This window comes from Parasteatoda tepidariorum, chromosome 5, assembly GCF_982258835.1.
Source record: "Parasteatoda tepidariorum strain Cologne lab strain chromosome 5, Ptep-v5.0, whole genome shotgun sequence".
Classification (NCBI taxonomy): Eukaryota; Metazoa; Arthropoda; class Arachnida; order Araneae; family Theridiidae; genus Parasteatoda; species Parasteatoda tepidariorum.
Window position 1 is genome coordinate 34,710,093 of NC_141759.1, and position 14,587 is coordinate 34,724,679.

At 30.3% G+C, this 14,587-nt stretch overlaps 1 protein-coding gene across 1 annotated transcript in view; it reads right to left on the reverse strand.

Annotated features, from left to right (window-relative positions):
* The window catches only part of SrpRalpha (signal recognition particle receptor alpha), a 35,825-nt gene that overhangs the window by 13,947 nt on the left and 7,291 nt on the right, over nucleotides 1-14,587 (reverse strand). The window contains exons 5-6 of the mRNA XM_043045508.3: nucleotides 14,038-14,188; nucleotides 10,278-10,431 (exon numbers count right to left, since the gene is read on the reverse strand). Coding sequence (XP_042901442.1) covers nucleotides 10,278-10,431; nucleotides 14,038-14,188 — 305 coding nt within the window. The remainder of the gene's footprint in view (nucleotides 1-10,277; nucleotides 10,432-14,037; nucleotides 14,189-14,587) is intronic.

The window sequence follows — 14,587 nt, forward strand, 5'->3', positions numbered from 1 at the left end:
TGTCAATCTTAATGGTTCCCGGGGGTGACCTCAAATATGCTAATTAATTAGTGCTAACTATTAATTAAGTTACGAAATCAGACACAAAAACGTACTTTCTCTGAATAAACATGTATTTTTTTTACATATTTGGAATCCTGACCCTTAAAATAGGGGGGGTAGACAAAATTTCGAAAAAAATGGGTTGTAAATTAGGTCGCAATAGGGATTTATATATCTGGCGATGGTTTAAAAATATGCCAAATTACCTCGCCATAGAAGGGGAAATAATTTATAACAACCATAAAGAAACTGAATGAATGACAAGATGGGAAAAGATAGTGCTTCTCGTTGCTAAGCAACCAAAAGAATTTTTCACGTTGCTTTCTGGGCTTTTTTTTTTTTTTTTTTAAATCTCCTTTAAAAAGGAAATTTAAATAAATTAATAAATTATTTTTGATTCTCCAAGATTATAGAATCTTTGAATTTTTATCTGACATTATTTATTTTTGTAAAGCTGTTTTAATGTAATTTGTATGACAGTTTTGAATTAAAACCAAATTTTCATAAGTTATCATAAATTTATGAAGAGTTGTAGGGTTAAATGCTTCTGCCCCGCACTTCGAGTTTCTTAGGAAAGGAAAAAAAAGTGATCAAGCAAAGGTGGACCTGAAAAAAGATAGCTATTCTGATGCATAATCGCAAAATTTTATAGAAATCACGGTATTTATTTTCGATAAAATTGTAAAACTTAATAAATGTTATAAGGCATTTTAAAAGCATTTTGATATATATATATATATATATATATATATATATATATATATATATATATATATATATATATATATATATATATATATATATATATATATATATATATATATCATAATAAATGAAAACAAAAAAAACACGAAGAAAATTACGAAAAATAATAAGTTTTATTTATTGCGCATAAGCTGCAAGTAAATAGAACTCATAAAATAAGTAAATAAGTTCAAAATGTAGAAAAAACTTGGGAAAAATTACGGAACAATAAAAAAGGGGGGAAGAAAAATAATAATAAAAAATAAAGCAGCAAGAAACCGGAAAAAAAATTCTAAAAATATCCGGAAAATAAAAGATATAATCTTTTCATCAGCTTACACGATTATATCAGCAAAAAAATAGTACTTTCTATTATTGTATCAATATAGCCAAAGTAAAATATATCAATGCAATAGTTTGAGAAGCACTCAAAAAAATTTTACAAAAAAATTACAAACATAATGGAACACAATAAGTAAAAATATCAAGCGAAATCAGAAAATTAAGTATAAAGAAGAAACAGAATAAAACATGAAACGAAATCTATAAAGCGAGCTGCGAATTCAAATGAACTTATTACATGAACGTGAAATTTTTAAAGAATTATTTAAAATATTTTCGAAAAAGATTGCCACATTACAAAATATGAAACCAAAAACGGGAATTGAGCTAAAAGCTTAAATAGAGGGGTTTTGTATTAAAGTGCGTTCTTACTGCAGTGTTTTGGTTATACCTATTTTATATAATGTGATTATAATGCTTTTTGAATTTATTATTCTGTTTTTATCGGAGAAAATAGTAACTTCGTTAAATCATGAAAATTCTTGGAATTAGACATGAAAAATTATGAATTTGAAAATCTAAAATGTAACAGATACCCTGTATTAAGGAAAATAAAATATTTCATTTGAAATCTATTTTTTTATTCAACATTATTTCATTTTATGCTTTACAGAATATTAAAACGGTGCGGAGATCAAGGAGGTATGTAAATAGGAAAATATATTAAAATCCATATCTTAAGTTCAGAACCTTTTTTCATGGCACTTGTTAACCAAAATGCTGTAATGATATTGTCAGCATTTCAATTAAAAGAACTAATTCGTTCTGTTTAAAACTATCTCTATCACACGACTTTTTTTTTCCGAATGTCGCATACCTCCCTTAACTATATCCGTACTTCTTCAACTACGATTAAAACAAAACTTTATTTTAAGGAGCAAGTCAAGAATTTGTACTTCTTAATATTTGCAAATGATATTAAGTAAACTTAGTTTGCAGTAAAAAGAGTTGATGTTATTTACACACTCCTTTCGTTAGTTCTTTAAAAAACATGATTAAACGAAAATTAGGTTTATAATACCCTTAATTAAACAAGAGTAACAATTGTTACAGTTTTTACAATAATTTTTCAACTCTGACACTCTTTTCATGAGATAACTTCTTTTGCCAACGATTTTGTCCCTTTTTTTTGTTAGTTGAAACCAGCTTACGCATTCTTGTAATTTTTACATTTTATCTTTGAAATTTCAATCTCGAAAGACATGCATGAAGTGACGCCTAGTCCAAAGAATCTAAGTTAAATAGTTGTAAGGCCGATTATTACGAAAACAATTAACTACTCTGGTTCAATGAAACAATTACAGTAAAACTTGGGTAAGTTGACCACTTCATGTGCATTGTTTTAGTGGCCAACGTAGACAAGTGGTCAACTTATAGAAGGGGTGGGACATTGTTTACTTTTTCGTTTCCTACATGTTGCTATACATTAAATTTTTTTTTTTACTTGACTTAAAAATTTGATTTAGCAAATGGCCAAATGAATATCTCAAGAAATGTGTTTAAACCTAAACGAACTTCAATTTGTTACACAGAAATAATTTTAATATTTAACTAACTTTTAAAAAAAAATTATTTTGTTAGTTATGCATGTGAAGTGTTTAATAAAAATTATTTCTTAAAATATCAGAACACGAAAACATTGAAAACTTTAACAAAACAAAATTATTTTAACACTTTAAAATTTATTCTGTTATTACTACGCATACAAGCCTATTTGCTCACTATTGCAACTGGAAGAGCAACTTTTCAACTAACACACCTGTTTTCAATGAATGAATGAAAGAAATGGTCAAAAGCTGACTCCCTACAGTTTCCCCAGATGGTCAACTCACAAAAAGGTTTAGATTAGCTTTTTACACTATTTCACCAAACAAGTGAAATATTAACATACATTGCGAAATGACAGAAAATTTTCTGAATTTTTTTTTTCTGGTCAATTTATGAGGGTTTTAGAATAGAATTTCATAATACTCCTAGACAAAATTAACTTATTTCAGTGGTCAACATACAAGATAGACAGGTGGCCAAGTTACAAAGGGTTTGCTTCTTTATTATGTAGGAAAATTTCCGTTCTTGATAATTGAGGTCAACTTATTCAGGTGTAAAACTTACAAGTGTGGTCAACTTGGCAGGTTTCACTGTATAAATAAATCATTAATATTCTTGTTTTTTTATTACGAAATATTAGGAGAAATTTGTATACATAATTTCTTCAAAACGTGTGTTAAAACTATGATTATAAGTTATTTAAGAAGAAAAAAGTCAAATGGAGTAAAAGAACAATTTTTGAGATGATGATTCTAAAAATAGCACATTTTTCAAATCTTTTTGCAATTTTTTATTTTAGTAGTTGTTTAACAAAACAAGGCATATCGAACATTTTCCTGATATAGCAATACTTTTTTGAACTGTGCAAAAGTTGAGAAATTATACAAACAACTTTTAAAGAAAATATTTTCAACTTTTTAAGACAAAAGGGTAACTTAAAAGGGTTAGCGCACAAGATTAACTTTGAATGTTGAATTAAAATTGCATGCCCATAGTTTTTTGTTCATTTAAAAAACAAAACAATCTGTTAAATTTTTCCCCTGTGCGCACATACGCATTTACTTTTCATTACTCGAATAAATAAGAAGTAATAAAAAAAATAAAATTAATAATTTATCTTCATTTTTCGTAAACAATAGTATTTTTAGTAAATAGTCAGCTGTTCTGCTTCGAATGATATTGAGTGTGATCAGTAGAATATTTTTAATTTCTTAACAAGATTTAATTCTCAGATAGCTGGCAATAATTTTAAGTTTTCTTTCAATAAGAACTTAGCAATAATTTAAAAAGTAATTTTATTTTAAAGAAAAACATAAATTAAAGTACTTAAACAATTGATTAGTATATTATTGGAAAAAAATATACATAATAGAATTTTAAAAAAAAATTGCATTAAAATTCAATTAAAAAAGTTAGAAAAATAATTCTGCGAAACACGCATAGACAGGTAATTTACAAATTTATTTTAAGATTAAGGCGATATATAAGATGTAAAGAAGTTTTAAAAAACTCTACTCTAAACTCAGCTGCACGACAGCCCATGGAGGGCCAAGGCCTACTATGCCCATCTCAGTTTTCTGGACCTAGGGCTCTGGGGTGCAGGAGCAGATGTTCCGGTCAGGTGGTCAGCCGAACGCGGAACCCCCAGTGTTTAGTTCCCAATCATGCTTGGTACTTATTTATCGACCCACTGAAGGGATGAAAGGCTGAGTCAGCCTTGCCCGGCCCGAGGAACGACAGGGCGAAGCGCTACCGCTCAGCCACCGGGGGAAGTTTTAAGATGATTAAAAATGTTGACTACGCATTCGTATTAATAATTATAAAATATATATTCAAGAAATTGATAAATATATTATTCCAAATCTATGCATACGTGTGTATATTATTGAAATTGTATCAGTTATTGAAAAAGAAAATCAAAAATTAAAAAATAATCACATTAAGTAAGCACAATCTGGTGCATAATCATATTCTATCAGAAGCACGCCTTTATAAAACTAGACATTCGTTGAATAAAGTGTTTTTTATTCAAAATGTTTTATTCATAATTTCTTTACTAAATTACAAATACATTATTAAATGACTAAAAAGAAACATCGTATTTTATAGTTTGAAAGAAATAAAAATAAAAAGATTAGCAAACGATTATTAGCGAAAAAAATATGAATGAAATTTTACACTACGCGCGCGAAGTCAAGTTCCTCGCAAGTTTATCACATTTTAATATTAATCGCCCCATTTAATCATTTTTTTATTGTCGCCAAATTATTTTTTTAAAAATAATTAATTTTAATTTTTTTCAGCTTCTAATAAATAAAAACAGTTGAAACTTTAGATTTTTCTATTGAAAAATATGTAGATTATTATGGTATTAAAAAATTCATACCTTATAATTCAAAATTTTTTCAACCTTAATTTAATTAAATAATAAAAAATAATTAATAATTATTAAAAATTATTTTTTTCATGAAATTATCTTTGGGTAAATGAGTTTTATGAGTGGGTGCAATTTTTTTTGAATTGCTTCATTAGTTTTGAAAATATGACTGAAAACGCAAAAAGCGAAATTAACATTAAGGGGTACGAACTTTGGATCGCTCTCCTGACCAAACTATGGGGACCACATTTCCCAGATTGCGGCTACCCCCTATATTTTGAAGGTGAGGAATCCAAATATGTAAAAAAAAATACATGTTTATTCAGAGAAAGTACGTTTTTGTGTCAGATTTCGTAACTTAATTAATAGTTAGCACTAATTAATTAGCATATTTGAGGTCACCCCCGGGAACCATTAAGATTGACACTTAGATCGTGAAAATCCGATCATTATAACAAAAGTTATTCAGGGTGATATCTTTTTTTTTTTGCTGACTGTACATACTGGTACTATAGGAGAGACGAGCAGCTCTCGAAATGAAGAAACAAGAGAACATGTACCTGGTGGATTGCAAAAATTAATGCGTACTTTTGATCCAAAAGAAGGTGATATAAGTTTTTATCTAATATTGTTTGAAAGACAAGCACGAAGAGTCCATATAAAAGAAGAAGATTGGGTAACGCATCTTGTTGGATTATTGCCTCTAGAAATGGCGAATTTAATTGCAAGGGAGCCTGAAGAAAAAGCAAATGATTATAAACATGTAAAATGCATGTTATTGAAAAGGTTTAAATTGAGCCCAGAAGCATTTAAAATAAAGTTTAAGAGACATTGTAAAGCGGCTGAGAGCACTTGGCGAGATTTTGGATTTGAATTGGCGAACTATTTTAACGAATGGGTTTCGGGACTAAAAATTAATGATTTCGACAGCCTGAAACAACTTGTCATTGTCGAACAGATAAAAGAACGAGTACCTGGAGACATACAAAATCATTTTATTGATGAGTGGAGTAGAATTTGCTCAGTTGACACACTTGCTGAGAAGTTAGATGAGTACGAGAATGCAAGGAAATATAACCAAACTACTAAATTCATTGCTTCTCAACCATATAGGAACTTATACCGGGAAAAACCAAACCTGGTTAGTAGAAGATATCATACATTTGGTGAAGGATATAAACATGAGCATAACAACCATGGCAGAATTGATAAGCGGAGTTCTTCCCAAAATCCAGTCACATGTTTTAATTGTGGACGAGTAGGACACTTGGCACGATTTTGTCGAGATAATAAAGAGAGGAGAAGAAACATTGAAGGCAAAGTGGCCGAGGTTCAAGTATCGGAAGGGCAAGTATCCGAAGTTAAGGTACTCAGAAATGGAAATATCGAAAGCAAAGTAGTCACTGCAAGATTTAACGGTGAAGTCATGATAGGAAACAAAAAATGTAAAGGCGTTCAACCAAAAATAGCTGCCCTTAAGAAAGTTAGAATTTCATATAATGGAAATGAATACGAAGCTGTAGTAGATTCTGGTGCACAAATAAGTGTATTTAAAAACGATATAGTGGGTAAGGAAGTGGATTACAAAGGACATATAATACTACAACCTGCGTTTGGCGAAAGTCTAAAAGCTGAATTAAAAGAAGTGGAAATCGCTTTGGTAACGGAAGGATATATTACGCCTATAATTAAAACGATGATAGCAGCCGTCAATGGGTTAAATGCTGACATTTTGTTGGATGCTGAAACTTATGAGGCATTATTAGAACAAAAAAGAGTATACAATCCCAGTTTTACTGCTGCTATGAAGCTAAGATCAGATTCCCGAAAGGAGCAGTTATATATGAGTGCAAGTGACGGAGAAGAGCAGCAGGAGCCAACAGTAGGTGAATGCGGTGATAAAAAGAATGGAAATGAAACCGAACGATTCAAGATACAACAACAAAGTTGCGATACTCTCCAAGAAGCATGGAAATTGGGGAAGCAAAATAAAGGAGGGTATGTGATACAAAATAATATACTATGCCATGAAGAGCTGTTGGATGGGAATAGAATACAACAATTAGTAATTCCCGAAATTAGAAAAGGTAAAATACTAGAAATTGCCCACGAGTCAGTATTCGGAGCACATCTAGGAGCTCGTAAAACAATTCAAAGAATTAAATTTTCCTTTTATTGGCCAGGGATGGTCAAGGAAATTAAAGCTTATTGTAGCTCATGTCATGGGTGCCAAGGTAGAAGAGTTGTTCGTTCAGTAGACAAAATTCCGATAACACCTGTGTCACGTCCTGAACTTCCATTCCAAGTGGTGAACGTAGATCTAATTGGTCCTCTAGATCCAGTATCAGCACAAGGACATAAATATATCCTTTGTTTGATGGACCAACATTCAAGATGGCCTGAAGCAGTCCCGCTCAAATCGTTAACGGCAAGGAATACATGTGAAGCACTACTCGAAATATTCTGTAGGACAGGAATTCCAGAAGTAATCGTGGTGGATAATGCGACAAATTTTACGGCAAGTTTAACGCAAGAGTTTTTGAAGGTTTTAGGAGCTTGTCCGCGATTTTCAACGCCATACCATCCGGAAGGGAACGGATTGATTGAAAGATGGAACCAAACTTTCAAAAATATGCTACATCACATTATTAGAGAAGTAGGAAGAAATTGGCATCGACACATACCATTTGTACTATGGGCTTATCGAGAAGTTCCAAATGCAACTACAGGAGTACCACCTTTTCTGCTAATGTACGGGAGAGAACCGAAAGGCCCGTTATCTATATTGAAGTCAATTTGGGCCGGAGATATGTTTTTACCTTTGAATATGAAAGGATCAGCGGAGGAATATTTAAAAGAGTTAAAAGGAAAATTAGAAATAGCAACCGAAAAGGCAAGGTTAACAAGTGATGTGCAACAAAGTAATTATGCCAAATATTACAATAGAAGGAAAAAATACCGGGAATTTGCGCCAGGAGATCAAGTACTTGTGCTAATGCATGATTCATCCAATTCATTATATGCCAGATGGATAGGTCCAGTAAAGGTAATTAGAAGAGTGAAACCGAATTCGTATTATTTGCAAATGCCTGAAGGAAATTTAAGATTATTGCATGTTAACAAAATGAGAGAATACAAAGCGAGAATTCAAACAGTTGGAGTTGTCTATGATATTGATGATGAATTTGGTGAAATATACGAAACAGCAACTCTTCCTACAGATGTGGAAAGCTATGAAGCATTGAAAGGATTAAATTTGGATTACTTACCCAAAATGCAACAAAATCAATTGAAAGATCTTTTACATAGACGCAAAACGTTGTTTTCGGGGAAGATAAGGATAGCTAAAGTTGGGAAACATGCGATAAAGCTGAAAGCTGAGGAGGATACGATGAAACCAAAAACGTATAAGATACCAGAAAACTTAAAGGGGAAAGTGGATGCACAGATCAATGAATTGCTAGCGTTAGGACTGATTGAACCGGTGGTAAGTGAGATAGCACACCCGGTAGTATGTGTTCATAAGAAAGACGGAACAATCAGGTTATGCATTGATTTCAGAAGTTTGAATGCTCTTACCGTTCCGGATGCATATCCAATGCAAAATATGATGGAGTTGAATTTCTTAGTAGGAAAGAAGAAATTCATTACTGTGCTAGATATGTTGAAGGGATATTGGGCTATACCGATGGAGAACGGCAGCAAACACCTCACAGCATTCCGAACTCACCGAGGCCAGTACCAATGGAATGTATTACCCTTTGGATTAAGAAATGCTGCTGCAACCTACCAAAGAGCTATGTCTAAAGTGGTTCAGTCCATGTCTGATTTCACTTGTGCTTATATCGATGATTTAGCAGTATTTTCTGATACGTGGGAGGAACATTTGATTCATCTTGAAGAAGTTTTTAAGAGATTGGAATATTTTAATTTCTCCGTGAACTTGAGAAAGTGCGAATTTGCTAGACAAAAGGTTAAATACTTAGGACATATTATTGGTTCAGGTAAACATGCTCCTGACAAAGAACGAATAAGAGTAATACAGAAATTAGAGGCACCCAAAACCAAAAAACAACTGAGAAGTGCTTTGGGATTATGCAACTTTTACAGGCAGTATATTCCAAACTTCGCAAAGATTGCTCTTCCACTAACAGAGCTTACTAAAAAGAAAGTTCCTAATGAGATTACTTGGAGCGAAGAAGCTGAGAAGGCATTCAAGGAATTGAAGACGTCGCTATGTAAGATCGCAGAGTTACAAGTCCCAGACATAGAGAAACCATACTACTTGCATACGGATGCATCTCAAAATGCGGTCGGATGTTGTTTAGGTCAGTTAGATGAAGAAGGAAATATTCGTCCCATAGCTTTCGGTAGCCAGAAGCTGAATTCAACTCAACAGAAATGGTCTACAATTGAAAGGGAAGCTTATGCTATTATTTGGGCTTTGCAGAGATTTGAAACCTTACTCTGTGGTGCTAAGATTATTTTATTAACTGATCATAATCCCCTAGTATTTCTGACGAGTGCGACACCCCAAAGCCCGAGGTTGCAGAGATGGGCGTTAGCCATTCAACGCCATGATATTGAGGCAAGTCACATCAAAGGATCGAAACTTAGTAATGCAGATGCATTGTCCAGACTGTAAATATAAACTAAAATAAGACTCTGAACATTTTTTCCTATTATTATTATTAGGTGATTAAAGTAAATACCTAGTGTTAAGTTAAACCTAAGATTCAGTGAATATTTGGGTGAATGTGAAACATAGTTTGTTTATGTGTAAAGTGTGACCCTTAAATTATTTGCCATATTCGATCTTTGGATCTAATATGACTCTGGGGGGAAGGTGTCAGGGTCACGTGATGTAATAACACGCATTTTCTGATGTTGCGAGCTAAAAGCTTGATATTATAGATATGATCATTTTTTCTTGTTTTGGTTTTTTGAACAATGGATGAAAAAAGAATAATAAAATGGTGAATTAGTTTTTTGTAGAATTTTGCGTTATTTCTTTTGTAAAAGGTTACGACTGACAAATACCATACAGGGTTTGTCACTTTTGAAAATTCAATATTGCACAGGAGTAAAATAGCAAATGTTTGTAAAAAAAAACTTGAACACTCATAAAAGATAAAGACCTGTTTCATATTAATAAAAATTATTAAAACATTAGAGGCATTTAAAAATTAACCTGAACTTGAAATGTTTATTTAATTAGTCTCACCATTCTATCGCAGAAAGCTTCTTCAGATGGTTCATGTCCATTAGTTATGGTACCATCTTCATTACTATAATCCAAAACAGATGCTTCTTTAGAAGATCCACCATTATCCCACACTCTAGGCTTTTTAGATTTGTCTTTTGGAAGAGGACTTTTTCTACAATAAACAAATACATACATTTTTCTTGAGTAATGAATGATAAATACCAATAACAATTTAATTTTGTTAAATAGGAAAAGATTTAAAAAACAAACGAGAATTAGATAGACAATAGTCAACCCCCTAATTTGGTAAATATACAGCTGGGAAAAAAATCCTCTGGTACCAAAATTTCTCTCATACATGCATATTTAAAATTTCCCACTCACAAAGTTTGCATAAGACCTCCACAGTACACAAATAAAAGCTCCTAAAATTTTCTAAATCTTGCACACAGGTTGCAAAAATTTTCTGAATTTTGAACTACTAATTTTAAAAATTGAAGTAGCATTAACTTTTTTTTGAACAATTTTTAAAAATCTATTATTTTGAGATCATAATTTCAGAAAGAATTTCCATTCATATAAATCTATTTTCCTTTAAGTCGATTTTAAGAACCAGAAACGTATGACCAACTATCACACTAACTCCTCCAGATACATCTATTTGCTCTAATAGTTATTACAGTTACATAGAATAAAGGGATGCAGATGTAATATACTGGCATGTTATCTACCATTCCTTCAAACAGAAATAACTATAAGTGCATTTAAAATATATATATAATCTAAAAAATTTAAATTTTAAATATGTTTACTTCTTGAAAATTCTAAAAAATATATATAATTTTTTATCTTGTTCCTCATGATATTTTTTAATTAAATAAAAGAGTAAAGTATATTAGTTCTTGGATGATTTTAATCCAATCACGGAACCTCTGACCAAGTTTAAGCAGAACGTTTGCCATAATACACTATGTTCATTATAAGAAACATAGTGTTTCAAACAAAAAAAAACAAAAAGTTTGTTTATTCAGAAGAAGTATGTTTTTATGTCTGATTTCATTACTTAAATTCTCATCTGCACTAATTAGTTAGAATATTTGAGGTCACTTCCTTGAACTATTAAGATTGAGTCATCGAACGCAAAGATCCAATCATTAAATCATAAACTAATTATGGTGGTAAGTTTATTCTTTTGCACCTTGTAAATGAAAACATTTTCATGAAATATAACGTCCGACTATAATTTGTATCACTCTAAAAATATTGAAAGTATTTTCTTTTTTAAAAAATAGTTTTCGTATTTTATTTTCATTCTCTCTAAAGATTACCATGCTCAGTTAATTTTTTTTATTAATATATATACATATATATATATATATATATATATAAGAATTAATTTTTTTCTTTTATTTTTATTTATAAATTAAATTTATATGAACATAATATAAAATCTTATTGTTTTCATTTTATACTTTTCCTGCACTTGGTTTTTCTTAGAATACTGTTGAATCAATTTGTAAAATGATGATGTAAAATGATGACGTAAAAAGACGCTTGTAGCCATAATATGGTACACATTTGTGACCACCTAGAAGTTCTGATGCAAGGGGTCTATAAAAATGTATCAACTCATGTTAAAGAACAGAAAAGGATTTAAATTTTGAAATGGTATATTTTTTTTAAAAAATTAACTATTAAATAATTAATAATTATTATTACAATTAATTATAACAGCCAATCAAGATCAATATTAACATTTTCAGATAGGTACAATGGTGTTTGATGGAGATTGTAAGCTGTATCATACACCCGTTTCAGATTTACAAGTTCATATATGAAATATGATTTGAAAGCTAGGCTTTTTTTCAATTTTTCATGAATAGTGGATGAATCATTTATATTGCGTGGAAGACAGTCGACGGTTTTGTGCAAGTTATTGGGTATGTTGACAATAGATCCTTTTATCCCTAACTGGTGATCAACACACAGTTCTCATATTTGCATGAAAGGGGTTCGGAGAGTCACCATTCCCTCTTCGGTAGAGTTCAATTCTCTCAACCAGTTTGGTACTTTTGCGAGGGACGGACTTCATGCTTGCGTTTGCGAATGGAATCTTTTGTTTTTCTGTCTGTGTGTAACGCTTAAGGTATTCTCGTCTACGTTTTTTGGCTTTTTCAGCCTCGGTAAATTTAGGCCTTGGCATCGTTTTTTTCTTGCTTCAACTCTAACTTTTGGGAGAGTGTCAAATCAGTTTGGACAATCTTTATTTGTGATCTTCACCTGAATTAGTATTGAAAACAATCCAGTCTGAACTGTAGGTTAGAATTTCTGATTCTTAATTAAAACAATAAAAACAAAAATATCGTTCAAAAGATGAAATTCTCTTTTATTCACAACTGAAGAAGTATTTATGGGATCTCTCTGGTCCCATGTCTCAAAAATAAACTCACCAACTTAATGCATAACAAAACTAAAAGTGAAAAAAAGAATTCTAAAAAAATTATCAAAAATGCATGTGCACTGTTTACTATTACTCTTGATTATTGTAGTTGAAAAGTGAGGATGCCATGAAATCTAAACCAAGACCCATTTTGCGAATGGTTAAAAAAGACATGTAAAAATACAAAAAAATGGGTAAAAAAGAAGGCATGTAAAAATACCAAAAAAAAATCCTCTCAGATCTAATACTAACCAAGACTAGTCAGAAATGTTTCTTGAAAATCATTCTACGTAAATAAAAAATATTTTCTGACGGCCATTTTAGAAATATAACAGTAACTATGGAGTCTTATGAATAGTCAAGCTTAAGCAGAGTACTAAGATGGATAAAATATCTCAACCTAATTAAGTACTCAACTATTTGAATAATATATAAATCACTAACTTTCATTTAAATGGAAATTATAGTACTGAAAAATAAAATACTTGTCTACACATTGCTTCAGGAAAACAATAAACATTAATTTACAATCTAATTTGACTTTATATGTTATATTAAGATAGCTCTATCAATTTACAAAAATTTTAAAATCATTGAGCATACAAAAGATAACATGAAAGAAGAAAAATATTGATAATACAGAAAATTAGCCATTTTGCTTATCTAGAATTTATTGGACAAAATTTATGATCGCCACTGCCCACAGGGCAACAAAATTGTCTGTCAGTCATGAAAATTGCACTCCATGCGCATTTTGCTATTGTTTTTGCTTTTTTAAATAAATATTAAATTGTTATGGATATCTTAAAATATCCTAAAAGTTATTTTATTTCACATTTTGTTTCTCAAAATTTTTCTCTATTAGAAATGAACCTTATAATGTTTGACATATTTTGAGAAATACTTCAAAAGAAATAACATTATAAATAACAACAGTTTTTTTTTCTAATAATTTAAAATTTCCAATTGCCCTAAAGTGCTCAGTTTTTTAAAGAATAAAAATGGAGTTATCTCATTCTTTGCAGAAAATTAGGCTATTACAATAAATATAAATTAATTATTTTATGAGCATCTTAATAACATAGTGTTAATACATATTTTGTTTAAATGAAAAATAATATGCACTATTTTATAATTATGTGTCATAAAAAATAATTAATAATTTACTTTCACTATATATGCAATTTCAAAATTAGTAAAAACACATTAAAACATTTTATAAAATAATAAAAAAAAGAAAAACTTACGTCACACTATAAAAAAAAAGATAAAAACATTAAGTAAAACAAGTATAACATATAAATTAATAATTCAATGGTGAGATTTTAAAATACATACTTAGCTTCAACTTTTTTTCCTTTCACTTGCTTTTGTTGCAATTTTGAACGCCTACGCATAACTGCTTCAGCCTCATCTACAACACCATTTTCTTTATTCTCCTCCTCAATTTTATTTGGTAAAGGCAATTTGTTAGCATCATTTTTTGCACCTAAAATATTTTACAAAATACAACCATAATAAAATTATTATAAGTCTAAATTCTACTGTTATCAAAATTTATTCCAAAAAATTAATGGTTTTATTTAACTAATCTAATAAAAACACTTATAAGTTTTTGCTTAGGTTTGAACCTTGGAAAGATGCGTTATATTTATTTTAAATAAATTACACAAATGTAACAGAAAACAACACACTCAAAGTGGAAAAATACATATCAAAAAGAAGAAAAAATTCATTATTGAACGACAAAAACTGACTTAGTTAAAACAATTGATATTCTTAGTGGAAAAAAAATATGTTGCATAAAAAAGCTAGACAAAACAAACAAGAAAGCTTAGTGAAAATAAAGTCACTCTTGTCCACAATATTTACAACAAATTTTACCAAT